The sequence below is a fragment of the Palaemon carinicauda genome, chromosome 17, assembly GCF_036898095.1.
Source record: "Palaemon carinicauda isolate YSFRI2023 chromosome 17, ASM3689809v2, whole genome shotgun sequence".
NCBI classification, from domain to species: domain Eukaryota; kingdom Metazoa; phylum Arthropoda; class Malacostraca; order Decapoda; family Palaemonidae; genus Palaemon; species Palaemon carinicauda.
The window spans coordinates 55047139-55061437 of NC_090741.1; the positions used below are offsets into that span (position 1 = coordinate 55047139).

Sequence of the window (14299 nt, forward strand, 5' to 3'; positions counted from 1 at the left end):
TTAAGTTTCCGTCTTACCTGTGTTTGGGAGATCTTATCGAGTTATGTAGTTGTTTTGTTTTGCTTTAGGATACTTTTAAAGCTGCTTTAGGGAGAATGTAAATTAATTGTACAGTACTTGGATACCTTTTTTACTCTTGTTGCTAAACATGAAACCCTTGTCATTCTGAATTCTAGCTAGCAAGGAAAAAATTTAATCCTCTCATATATAGATAGATTGATAGATAGTATATACAGTATAAAGGTATAAATATTGTTTAATCTACATTTAATGTAATAAAGATATGAAATATTTCGGGCAGAAAAAAAGTGGGTTGGGAACACTGGTACAGTATAATAAATTATTATTATTATTATTATTATTATTACTTACTAAGCTACAACCCTAGTTGGAAAAGCAGTATGCTATAAGCCCAGGGGCTCCAACAGGGAAAATAGCTCAGTGCGGAAAGGAAAAAAGGAAAATAAAATATTCTAAGAAGAGTAACAACAATAAATATCTCCTATATAAACTATAAAAACTTTAACAAAACAAGAGGAAGAGAAATAAGATAGGAGAGTGTGCTCGAGTGTACCCTCAAGCAAGAGAACTCTAACCCAAGACAGTGAAAGGCCATGGTACAGAGGCTATGGCACTACCCAAGACTAGAGAACAGTGGTTTGATTTTGGAGTGTCCTTCTCCTAGAAGAGCTGCTTACCATAGCTAAAGAGTCTCTTCTACCCTTACCAAGAGGAAAGTGGCACTGAACAATTACAGTGCAGTAACCCCTTGGGTGATGAAGAATTGTTTGGTAATCTGTGTTGTCAGGTGTATGAGGATAGAGGTTAATATGTAAAGAATATGCCAGACTATTCAGTGTGTATGTAGGCAAAGGGAAAATGAACCGTAACCAGAGAGGAGGATCCAATGTAGTACTGTCTGGCCAGTCAAAAGACCCCATAACTCTCTAGTGATCACTGGTAAACATTATTATCATCATTATTATTATTATTATTATTATTATTATTATTATTATTATTATTATTATTATTATTATTAATCTTCGAGGCCAGTTCCTCCCTTAATTGGGTTAGACTAGTGATATCCCCAGCCTTTCATTTAATTTACTGTACTGTACTTTCCATCTTGACTCCTCTCCGGTGTAGGTCTGTGCTTTTGCCCCATTTCTACAATTCCTTGTGACTCTCCTACCAATTTTCATCTTGCTGTGTCCATATTGTCACTCCTGACAATTTCTTCCTCCATATTGCATGTCTTAGCCTACCTATTGCAGAGCAATATAGGCATTATTTCACAGTCTTGCAGAGTCTATTTGACACCCGGCTTCAGTCACATTTTTGCTTTATTCTTTACCTCTGTTCCTACTTCCTTTCTTCCATCTTGCTATCCAAACCTTCAACTTTTACTTCTTCCTGTAACTCTTAGGCTTTTCCCCCTAGCTACACTTGAGCACTGAATAGCTTCACAAGGCCCGACACCAGGCTATTTGACCTAAACTCATAAACCCATCCAATCCAATTTCTAAACCATCTTATTGTTATGATGATGATGATCTCGTAGCAATTTTTAGCCAAACCTTCTCAAAATTATTATAAAAAAAGGATAATTCTGGCAATTAAAAGCAAAGAAGCTTTCACTGATAAGTGGTTACAGATTGAGGCTAAGTAAGTATGCTGGTAATTTAGAATTTTACATGAAATATGTGTACAACTTTTTAGTAAGGCAGAGGATAGATTTAACAATACAGAGAATAGATTACCGTATGATTAAGATGGAATCAGTCTTTTTTTTTTTTCAATGTCTTTAATTGCTACAGTAGATAGAAAGAACCTTGCTTTTATGATTTTTTCTAGGTAGAGTTGCTATGGCTTACTTTTAATATTGAAATATAGGATTAGCAAGAATCGCCTTGTGAAATTTTCCAAGTTACTATCGTCTGTTTTTGTCCTTCACTCGAACCAAAAATAAATGCAAACTTGTAAGATTATTTTGAAAGTTACATAGGATCAGAGGAAACTGGTGGATAGAAAAATAATTGGTTTATCACTTCTGTCTCAAAAAGCAAGGGCAAATTATTCTGATTATTTTAATCTATTTATGAATACCATATAATGAATCTAAATTGGTGAAAATAAATTTACGATTAAGGGGAATTCTTGAGTGATAGAAAATCGATGACAAAATGCCAGAAGGTACAAGATATGACAGTAAAAATGTATTTGTGATCTTACACAAGTTTGAACTCTCATTTGATATGCAGTATACACAATCAAATATTGCCATATGTTGTGGTACTAATGCTGGTTAACTAATTGAGGGTAAATTATTGCTCTCCCAAAAATTTATATGCACAGTATATTAGTTATAAACTTCCTTTAGCTAGTAAGCTTTATTTGGTGGATTTCTTGTAAAAAAAGCTCCAAGTATAATCTTGAGGGAATCAACAATTTTTTTTTCTGTTTTCCATAAAAATTCAGTTTTTAAGATTACGCTAAATGAACAAGTACCATTTGTTTATGTTATGCTGTACTGTAAAGTATATATTAGTATGGATATTATTTATGACATGCTGTACTGAACAGTATATATTTGCGTGGATATAATGCTGTGCAGTATATTATTTAAAGTATTCAGTCTGCTGAAATCTCAACTACCCATGTAAAGTGCTGACTTTCATTTTCTATCTTTATTTTAGCACCCACTAAGGCACCAACTATGGTTTTTTTTTATCTTAATATGGTCTTATTACAAGTGATAGTTTTAATAGAAAAGCAAATATGATTTAATAATGCCAGAGCCCTTTTGATGAATAGTTATGTCTCAGGCTGATGAACCTTATTGCAAAAAAAACTATGGAGTCATTACCTTCTTAGAAAACCATTTTACTTCTTTGATATTGATTTAGTTTCTGATGTTTGTACATTGGTAAATTTGGGATTGGTATATAACCCTTTCTGCTGATCAGCCTAGCTTTTTTCATGCAGCTAAAAGGCAAAGATCTGCAAATTCAAGAGTTTCCTTGCTCTATGAAGCATTAATTGATAATTCCCCCCATTGAGGATTACATCAGTGTACCTTAAGCGGTAAACTGTAGGCATTAATTAAAAAAGCTCTTTGCAGTGTCCGTATCGGCCTCAATTGCGTTAGATTTTACCTTTCTACTGTACAGTACTTCCTTTCTTGCTTCCTTTCTTTAATTGCTATCAAACTTCTCAACTTTTCCTCATATTATGTAAGAAATAGAAAAAAAAAATTAAAATTTGTTAGAAGATTATATAAAAAACAAACAAATGTATATCATATATGTGTAAAGCTATGGCTTACATGCAAGTGATATGCCAAAGATGGTGGAAATAAGAAACATTATATGTAACTGTGGGGCACTGACTTGACTTGTAGCCCAAATTCCTATATATTATTATTATTACTATCCAAGCTACAACCCTAGTTGGAAAAGCAAGATGCTATAAGCCCAAGGGCCCCAATAGGGAAAAATAGCCCAGTGAGGAAAGGAAATAAATAAATGAAGAGAACAAATTAACAATAAATCATTCTAAAAAAGGCAACAATGTCAAAACATATACAGTATGTCATATATAAACTATTAATAACGTCAAAAACAAATATGTCATATATAAACTATAAAAAGACTCGTGTCCGCCTGGTCAACAAAAAAGCATTTGCTCCAACTTTGAACTTTTGAAGTTCTACTGATTCAACTACCCGATTAGGAAGATCATTCCACAACTTGGTAACAGCTGGAATAAAACTTCTGGAGTACTGCATAGTATTGAGCCTCAGGATGGAAAAGGCCTGGCTATTAGAATTAACTGCTTGCCTAGTATTACGAACAGGATAGAATTGTCCTGGGAGATCTGAATGTAAAGGATGGTCAGAGTTATGAAAAATCTTAAGCAACATGCATAATGAACTAATTGAACGACGGTGCTAGAGATTAATATCTAGATCAGGAATAAGAAATTTAATAGACCGTAAGTGTCTGTCCAACAAATTAAGATGAGAATCAGCAGCTGAAGACCAGACAGGAGAACAATACTCAAAACAAGGTAGAATGAATCCTTTGATTTATAATTGGTAATTAAAGTCTCTTTTTTTTTCCTTAATGCTTAAATTGGAAGTTTAAAAAAAAATAGATTTGTCCATGAAATGTAGAACTATTTTGGATAGTAAGATTTTTGTTCATAAAATATAAAGAACTATTTTTAAATATAAAACTTACCCGCTGGTTATATAAAAGAGCTGAAGTCCCCTGACGCCAGGGCAGAAAATTCAAATCTCGCGCTATCGAAGATACGGCAGGTGTACCAACCGCACCCTAGCGGTAGAACAGGTGGAACCACACACCATCTTCAGTTCTTCTCTCTGCCGCCATAGCTGACTGACATATAGAAGTTCGCTCTCGTGTTTTACTCTCTTGGGAAGTTGTTTGGTGATGTACAACGTTCTTTTTTGAGTTTAAGCTATCATTGATTATTTTCCCTTGTTTCTTGTCTTGAAATCTTTTTGTTTGAGATTTTCTTTATTGATATATCCCTTAGTTTTTGCTCGTCGGTCTCTCACGTTACCTTTCAAAATGGCCGACTCCTCCCCTGCTCAGCGTAGGTGTGTTAGTGAAGGTTGTCGTACTCGACTTCCTAAAGGATCTATTGATCCTCATACTATTTGTGTGAAATGTAGGGGTAAATTTTGTTCATTAGATGATAGGTGTAATGAGTGTCTTTCCTTAACTGATGATGATTATGTTACTTTCGATCGTTATGTTAGGAGACTTGAGAGAGATAGAGTTAGGCGTAGTTCTTCCCGATCTGTGGATAGAGCCTTACCTAATGTACCTGTTCCTAATCCTATTCCTTCCCCCGTGGTGGTAGATCAGGAACCTACTATGAAAGACATGTTTACTGCTATTTTGACTCTTGGTGAGAAAGTTGAGTCCTTAGCAGCCGATAGAAATACTATTTTAGAAAATAAGATTGCTTCTCATGAAATATAGAAAACTATTTCAGAAAATAAAATTTCTGTTCATGAAATGTAAAAACTATTTTTGAAAAGGAGATTTCTGTGTGAACCCACCCTTTTCCCTTTTTTCCCTCGCCCTTATTGGTCCAAGCTTCGGGTGCTGGGAGGAATGAGGATGGGGGGTGGGGAGATGTAGGGGTAGAGAAGGGGTATGTTGATGAAGGAGAGGTCTAATTGGTGAGGGATCTATGGTCGTGGTTCAATCACGCCCCAGTTTTCTATACCGACACTCAATGAGTGAGCGAGCTAGGTTTATTCCTGGCATTCCATGTATCTCTTTTTCTCTGGTATATTCAGCAATAATTATGCCTTAGAAATGGTGATAGAGGAGCATTTCACAGAGCGACACAGGTCGAACCCAGAAATAGATTTTTCCTTCGTCAAAATCCCTTTTCTGTGTGAAATGTATAAGTTATTTTAGAACATTTTTATCAAAGTGTATAATGACTATTTTCTTACAGATACTTATCAGCTAAAGGAATTATTTACCTCTACAGCAAGTACTAAAAGCTCATCAAAGTCTAAATCTAAAAGCAAATCGTCCGCTATCAAGGCTAAAAAATCGGGCAACGGGGAAGAGGACAGCTTAGCAGCGATTGGAGGAAAGGATGCATCCCTTTTCCTCTTTAGAGCTCTGGGGAAGATTTTATATTGCAAACGTAAGGCTTCTCTGTTGTTCGTAAGATTATGAAGCATTGTATGAAGGATTTATTCATTTCCTTATTTCCTTTCTTCACTGGGCTATTTTTCCTTATTGGAGCCCTTGGGCCTATAGCATCTTGCTTTTCCAACTAGGGTTGTAGCTTTGCTAGTAATGATAATAATAATAACACACAAAAAGTAGTTGTCCAGCTGCTGTACTGTGTTTGGTACTTACATCTCTTAGCTCTTAAATACAATTACTTTTGTAGTACTGTAATCTAGTCACTGTCAATTTAAGTATTATTTCATTGGCCTTATTTTATAGATTTAACTTTGTTGAAATATAATTCATATCTAATTAAGTTTCTTTAGGAAGCATTCCATATATGATGAAAGTATTCTAATGCCCCCCTGATTTACAAACCTCTTATTTTATATATGCTTTGCCTCCAATTAACCTTATAATAAAATTTGAGCCTTTTAGTGTCCTTTGGTACATTTGTGAAAGGAGTAACGATGATAAACATCTATTTTTAGACCACCTCCTCAACCAGAGATATATGTAGATCTTTTAATTGAAATATATCCTGAAAAGTAAAGGCCTAAAGATACAATATTGAAGAATGCCAGAGATTACTTTTTTATAGATACATTGGTGTCCATCAATACTCGTTGAGAAAATATTAATTACAAATTCTTTAAAAAAGAAAATTGTATGAACAATATTGCTCCCTTCTTACACCAATATTTCTCACAACTATGATTTAGACTGCACAAAAGGATGAGCCTGACACTTGGCTGTATTTTAGGTATACTGTATGCACACAGTTTTTCTCCTAGATGCTGTCAGGACATTTGAAGATAACTGTGGGTTATAAGTCAGTGTGTTATGGAATTTTTAATATTTGATGTTACTCAGTATATATTGCTTTTATTTGTCTACACTACTGTAACACCAAATAGTAATCTGGCCTAATCTGCACATCTAACAGGACTGATCATGCATCTAAAATTCTCTTAAGTGGATAGCTATGGTTCAGTGGCTACTTGCCCACGTGGTATGGTAAAAGAGACTTTTAGCACAGTATGCAGCTTTCTAGGAGAAAGACTAATTTCTAACCAATGTTTTATAGTCTTGGTAAGTGCCATCGACTCTGTATCATGGGCTTCCACTGTCATAGCTGTAGTTCTCTTGCCTGAAGTTGCTTAAATATACCCTAACCACAGTGGTCCATCAATTTGCTCTTCCTCCTGTGGTTTTTTTTTTTTCAGGCTTTATAGAAGGACATCTTTGATATTTCAGGCTTTATAGAAGGACATCTTTGATATTTCAGGCTTTATAGAAGGACATCTTTGATATTTCAGGCTTTATAGAAGGACATCTTTGATATTTCAGGCTTTATAGAAGGACATCTTTGATATTCCTTTTCATAACTATCACTACTGTCCTCTCTGTGAATGTGTTTGAGATGAAGTGTCTAAGGAGCATGGCTGGTGTATCTCGAGTAGATAGGGTTAGGAACGATGTGGTGAAAGTGAGAACGGGTGTAAGAAATGAGTTAGCAGCTAGTGTGGATATGAATGTGTTGAGGTGGTTTGACCATGTTGAGAGAATGGAAAATGGCTGTCTGCTAAAGAAGGTGATGAATGCAAGAGTTGATGGGAGAAGTACAAGAGGAAGGCCAAGGAATGGGTGGATGGATGGAGTGAAGAAAGCTCTGGGTGATAGGAGGATAGATGTGAGAGAGGCAAGAGAGCCTGCTAGAAATAGGAATGAATGGCTAGCGATTGTGACGCAGTTCCGGTAGGCCCTGCTGCTTCCTCCAATGCCTTTGATGACCGCGGAGGTAGCAGCAGTAGGGTATTCGGCATTATGAAGCTTCATCTGTGGTGGATAATGTGGGAGGTTGGGCTGTGGCACCCTAGCAGTACCAGCTGAACTCGGTTGAGTCCCTTGTTAGGCTGGGAGGAACGTAGAGAGTAGAGGTCCCCTTTTTTGTTTTGTTTCATTTGTTGATGTCGGCTACCCCCCAAAATTGGGGGAAGTGCCCTGGTATATGTATGTATGTATGTATGTATTTTAGTTTATTCTTAACCCTTAGTGGATTAGACTGTGTAAGATCTGTTAAGGGTGCAGATATTTATGGTCATCTTAGGATACATCCCTGATCATACACAATATCTTCGGATAGTCGTTTCCGGGGTTGGAACCCCGTGATACCTGACGGTAATTCTCTTGTAATATCAATCGCGGAAATATTATACTGTAGAAATTGCCAGAAGGAACTTCCATCAGGACATGGCTCGAGCCCAAAAATAGATTTTTCCTACGTCTAAATCCCTTTCTTTTTCCATCCTGAGTTTGTTCCCCTAACGGGGCCTTTTGTCTAGTAGCATTTTGTTTCTCCAACTAGGGCTGTGACTATCCTTAAAATAATAATAATGATAATGAGTTTGCATTGAAAAAAATTTCTTTAATATTTAATTTTCATACAAATCTGTAATACTGTAATTGATTTTCTACTGTATGTAATGATGTTAAACTGATAGGTGGAAATATAAAAATTACTGTATACAGTATTTGTTCTTAGGTGATCATGAAAAAGGAGTTGTAGATGACTTACCAAAGCACCTCAAGCTGCAAGAAAGGTCGCCACTTTTAGAGAATGCTGAAGATATCTACGACAAAACTGCAATGGGAGCAGCCAGTCTTACTACATTCCTTCATCAGAACATGACTTCATTTTATCCTGATGTGGACAGTGAAAGTCGTGCATTGCAACACCTCACTGATTCTGATATTCTGTCTGCTGAATGGCTGGTAAGATTTTTATTTTTTCTAAGTGTTTTATAACTCTAATCTTGGAAGTCTAAAGGAAATTTTATTTTTCAAGGTAACTTTTAACAAGTTTTGGCATTTTTTTTGTACAGCCTGTAGAATTACCAGCATTATCAATAGTTAGTTTTATGAATTCCAAATCCTGAAATATTAGGTTCATATATGCAACTTTCATTTAAGCTAGATTTACACCAAACCCATGCCAGTTTAGGACTTTGTTCTTACAAAATTATTTTTAACTTTATTCACTATCAAAATAAAGAAAAATTTAATTAGATTGCATTTCAGCAAATGCACAGGTGATCCCAGTGTCTCTGGAAGATACAATTATCATTATTGGTTTGTCTGTAGCAACAGTTAGCAGATCGGTCTTGAAGTCCTATGGTTATGTCGCTATTGGGTTTTTTTACCCTTGAAGGTTGCCTTGAATAATTTTACCTTCTGCAGTAATTAGTATTGTGTTTTTCGCTTATACAAAATGCAATTTTAAAAAGATTTGATTTCTGAAGTCTGAAGTATTTTGACTTGATTTGGTTACTTTTGATTTATGTGTCAGAGTAGTAGATTATTAAATTATTTATATAAGTACAGTTCTGGTCTTTAATAATTATCAGAAGAGGATAGTAACTTGTGCGTTTACTGTAGTTAGGTTTGCTTTATTCAAATTACATTTATATTTAGCAAGTTTTGGTAATGTTGGTGTCTGTAAATGTAAGTTAGTAAGTGAAAATAGGTTACTAAAAAATACAGCTTGCATTAGTTTGTGTATGTGGTGGAATTGAGGTTTTGTTCATTGTCATATTCATTTGTGAATGTAGCAAATGGAGGATTTCATGATCTGGCCATGTAATGGGCTACTTGACCATTTGAATTGTATTGGATAAGACTTATAGATATTGGCTATTTACCCCATTGCTGGGGTCTGCGAGTCCATTCACCACCTCTTGAACTTTCAATTTGAATACCAGTGGTTATTTTTCTTCTTTTTGGAAATCTTGCTGTAGGCTTCTTAGTCTTTTTTTTCTTAATCATTCCTTCCTCTTGGCAGTAATAAACTTACATTCATAATTTCTAGATGGTTTTTATTTTTAAAGATATAGTGTCAGCACAAAGCCCCACACTTTATCTTTAAATTCCCCTTTCTTAGATGGATTTTAGTTAATTTTTTACAATAGATTTCTGCTACAATGCTAATTCTATACAGTTTAAGTTTTCTTTTTTTTCCCTTATAGCACAAAGGTTTTCTGTTTTACCCAAATATTTTGTTAAAAGGAAGGGTTGCATAGATATTTCTGTGACTATCGGGAAGAAAATTCAATATCCAGTGTACTGTGTACGCTTCCTAGCTTCATTATCAAGTATCAAACAGACTTTATTCTGTTCTAAACTTCTAAAAGCTTTTATATTTCTATTGATCTTTTTACCATTTTTATTATTTTACTTTCCTTCTCCTAATCTTAGTCCCTTAACCCTTTTACCCCCAGGCTATTTGGAAATTTCCAACCCTTAACCCCCAGGGGGTTATTTTTTTCCCAGCACATTTTGCAGTATGTTTTTTAAATTGCTCTAACAGCCTTAATTTTTGTCATAGAGAGGTCAGGTTGGTCTCATTCTCTTGGAAAATGCCTGAATTTTTCCAAAAAAAATATCAAAATTATGAAAAAAGAATTTTTATAGCATTTTTTTGCAAGGACGTACCGGTACGTCCATGGCGGTAAAGGGATGGCTTTTGTGAAACGTACCAGTACGTCCTTTAGGGGTAAAAGGGTTAACATGTCATGTTTAGTATGAAGAGACCCCAGTGGAGTAACATTTTGAATATATTTTTTACATCGGCCGGCCAAATTAATTGCATGAGTATTTGTAAATTGGCCATTGGAACAGTGTTGCCACAGCCATAAACTAAATAATTGACATACATTCTCGCTAAAGATTCTGGATTCTTTAGGAATTCACTTCCTGCTTGTCAACCATTCATTTAAGGGAGTTGATAATTTGCCATTCATAGTCACCCCTTCTTGAGGCTTATGCATATTTCAATATGCTTCCGTTCATCTCTTCACTTCAAAGGCAATTTTTTTTTCTTATAAAAGGGATTTTGATGAAGGAAAAATCTATTTCTGGGCGAGGGACCTGTGTCGCCCAGTGAAGTGCTCCTTATAGCACCATTTCTAAGGTATAAATACTGCTAAATATACCAGAGAAAAAAGTTGCATGGAATGCCAGGAATAAACCCTGTTATCTTGGTTTTTCTACTTCATCTTGACTTAACTATCCCCTTGATTTAGTCCTTGTGGATGAACAGTACAGTTTGTTGAGATTTCTTTGATTTTTTTAACATTCATCTATTTATCCACTCTTATCTTCGCTAAAGCTATCTGTACCCTCTTCTCTGCTTTCTTTAAGTTCTGTAAGATTCTTATTACTTTGGTAATTATCAATGGCTCTTATTGTAATCCAGCAAGACCCTTTTAGGAGTTTGCATACAAAGTAGTTGCTGTCCTCCTTCGCATACTGGGTATGTTTTTTTTGTATGCGTTCCCTTGGCTATAGGCTGGTTTCTTTCAACATGTCTATTTTGCACCCTTATGAGATACTGTATGCTTTAAATTCATTCATCTCTCATTATCATATGTTCCCTACAAACCATTTTTCTTGGCTTGGATAAGGACATGGGGTTGTATCATAAATCAAGATCCACTCAATAATGGTAAATTATAAAAAAAAGTTGCAAATTAGTCTTTTAGTTAATAATCTCAGACAGGTTAGTTATTAGTTGAAGAATATCTATTATCATTTTCAAAGGTTTTACTTCCCGTGGTTCCTATACATGTCTCTATATGTACGAAAAATCCTATCCTTTGCGGCTTTTGCTTACGAAAGGTTGTGTTTCAGGGTCGGAATGTTCTCGCCGACTATGCTGCATCCGTCAGTGTGCGTGGCCTTATGCACGCAAACAAGAGTAGCACTGCTGGTGGAGGATTTCGAACTTTCACTAGGCCTCAGTGGTTCACCGTATTCAAACAACATCAACAGAATCTCTTGGGCTTAAAAAATGAACATCGAATGTTGTCCGTTACTTCAGAGGAACTTGCTACTGTCGTCGTACCATTGAAAGCAAAAATATTGGCAGCTCAGAGAAAAGGTAATGTGTGCAAATTAAGATTTTTCATGACTGCATTATTTCATCAACGAGTAGATTATGTAGTATTGTTATCTACATCTTTTATAAATGAGTAGATAATATAATATCCTTTATCAGAGGTAGTAAATTTTATTTAAGGTTTTTTTGAGATTTTTGTCACAAAGTATTTGTCACTTTTGACTACTGTGTTTTGTATAGAAGAAAATGCTTTCAAGTAATCAGAAGGAAACTATATGGTATTCTATGATGTTACATATGTTAGTCATTAGGCAAAATTAGCCATTTTATAAAATGGCAGGCCACTGTGCAAAAAGATCAAAGTCTTGGTCACATTGCAAAATTATCTAAATATCTTGGCATTTTCCAAAGGAACAAGATTTTGCTCAATTTACAAAATGCTCAGTATCATCTTTTGTCAGTCCACAAAATGTCCAAACAGGAAGTAGCCAGAAAAAGTGATTAAATGATAGAAGGTAGTGAACATAAAATCAAATGTTTATTTATTCTTAGAAAAATTTGTATGTTTATTTGTATGGCAATATTGATGATAATTCCCTAATAACTAGTGATTGGTCTTATGGACTAAGCATCATGCTCAATTAATTAGTCAAACAGTTAATCGGAAATGACAGAGGCCTTAGAGCCTTTGTGTTTTGTGCCTGGATTCTACAGAAAGTCTTTATTCAGCTTTGCTACAGAGGTGTATTAAAGGTATAACACATCTATACAATTGAACACTTGACATTTCAGCATCCTCAATATTGATTACTTTTATATAAACCATTAGCTATTCAATCTATCGGGTAAGGCTACCGGCTAAGTAAATGTTACGTTTCAAGTAATAAAGGTTATATTTATCATTTACAGTACTTGCCTTTCGTTTAATTAGCTTCTTCCTAAAATTTTTCAAGTTTTAATGTATAGGTATTTGAAATTTGTATTTTCTGAGAATGAATAAACTTCTTTTTATTTCATGTTCACTACCTTCTATTGTTTCCTCACTTTTTTTCATAATGCAGTGTGACCACAAATTTGGTCTTTTGCATAATGGCCAGGCATTTTGTAAAACGGCCTATTTTTCAAAATGACTAACATAAGTTTTCTTTCATAGATGTTATAAAAAGAATTGGGAGAAACCGGGTTATCAGGATTACTGGTATTTCTTCTGTTCCATAATACAGTGGATATGAGGAGTTTCATTGGGGTAAAGTGAAAGTGGCCCTTCTGTCAAAAGAATAATCATATAATTCGCTACTTATAATTTTTCCTCCTATTTCTTATTGTTTTGGTTTATGTTATTATCTGTCAATTATTTTTTATCAAATATGATGACAAATATTAAAAATATGATTAACACATAAGAGCTTGTCTCAATCCATTACATGGAGACATATCATAGACTTTTTTCTATCAGAGCTCTCCAAATATTATTTGCATAATTTCAACCAAGTTTATATCATATCCTTGTCCAAATTTTTTCTTTTGAAATCTAAATTTATGTTTCTTTTCACTAGATGGAGAATCATAGTCTTATGTAATCTAAGAGTGCTATAGGAGAATAGATTTATCTGTATGTGCACAAATCATATATGCTCTTTCATTCAGTGATGAAATCTTACCTATTGATTGGAATTACCCAAAAGTTGCCAAACTTTCTTCTCATATGTTTTTAATAATTTATACTTACTGTCTAGGTAAAGGAAATAAGTTTAAATTTTAAGAAAACGAAGCTAAAAAAAAGAATGATTTTATTTTTCTAAACACAATACAGTATAAATATTCAAATCAAACTGTACGTATATTAATTTGGATCATACTTAAATGCTTAGCTCCTACTGCTGTTGGTTTTGCTACAAGGGCTGCAGACTTAATGTCCGAATTGCTTTATATAACACTGAGTGTGGGTTTCTTTACTGCACAGCTTCTAATGTTCATACAATATGTCAATTCCTGCTGGTGTCCCTGCTTCAGTTGTTGTTGTTTTTGTTATTGCCGTGATTCACGCTGCTACATATGCAGCTTCTTTTACTGGGACAAACTGCTGGATCTGTAAAGTACTGAAGTACTAGTTCAGTTGCTCCTTTTGGTAACATAAGCACTAGTTTAGTTGCTTCTTTTGGTAACATATCTTCATTTGACACTGCTGTCGCTACTGTTCAAGGTTCATTTGGTGCTAGAGTTTATTGGAGTTCCTTCTGCATTTTATGATCTTTATTTTTAGCTGCTACTGGAGTTTCATTTGCGGCATGATCTTCATTTATTTACAGAATTTTTTCCTTCTAGTTATCTTGTGCTTCATCTGCTGTTGCTGTTGGTGCTTCGTGTGTGCTTCATCTGCTGTTGCTGTTGGTGCTTCGTGTGTGCTTCATCTGCTGTTGGTGCTTCGTGTGTGCTTCATCTACTGTTGCTGTTAGTGCTTCTTGTGCGCGTCATCTACTGTTGTTATTGGTGCTTCTTCTGCGCGTCATCTGCTGTTGCTGTAGGCACTTCATTTGTGCTTCATCTGCTGTTGGCGCTTCATTTGCTGTTGGCAGCTGTTGGTGCTTCGTATGTGTTTCATCTGCTGTTGGTGTTTCGTGTGTGTTTCATCTACTGTTGCTGTTGGCACTTCGTTTGTGCTTCATCTGCTGTTGGA

The 14299-nt window shown here is 35.0% G+C and overlaps 1 protein-coding gene across 4 annotated transcripts in view; it reads left to right on the top strand.

Annotated features, from left to right (window-relative positions):
• The window catches only part of Rad17 (Rad17 checkpoint clamp loader component), a 91132-nt gene that overhangs the window by 53600 nt on the left and 23233 nt on the right, over nt 1-14299 (top strand). For all 4 annotated transcript variants that reach the window (XM_068391012.1, XM_068391011.1, XM_068391013.1 and 1 more), the window contains 3 exons: nt 5500-5697; nt 8272-8501; nt 11415-11664. In XM_068391012.1, coding sequence (XP_068247113.1) covers nt 5500-5697; nt 8272-8501; nt 11415-11664 — 678 coding nt within the window. The remainder of the gene's footprint in view (nt 1-5499; nt 5698-8271; nt 8502-11414; nt 11665-14299) is intronic.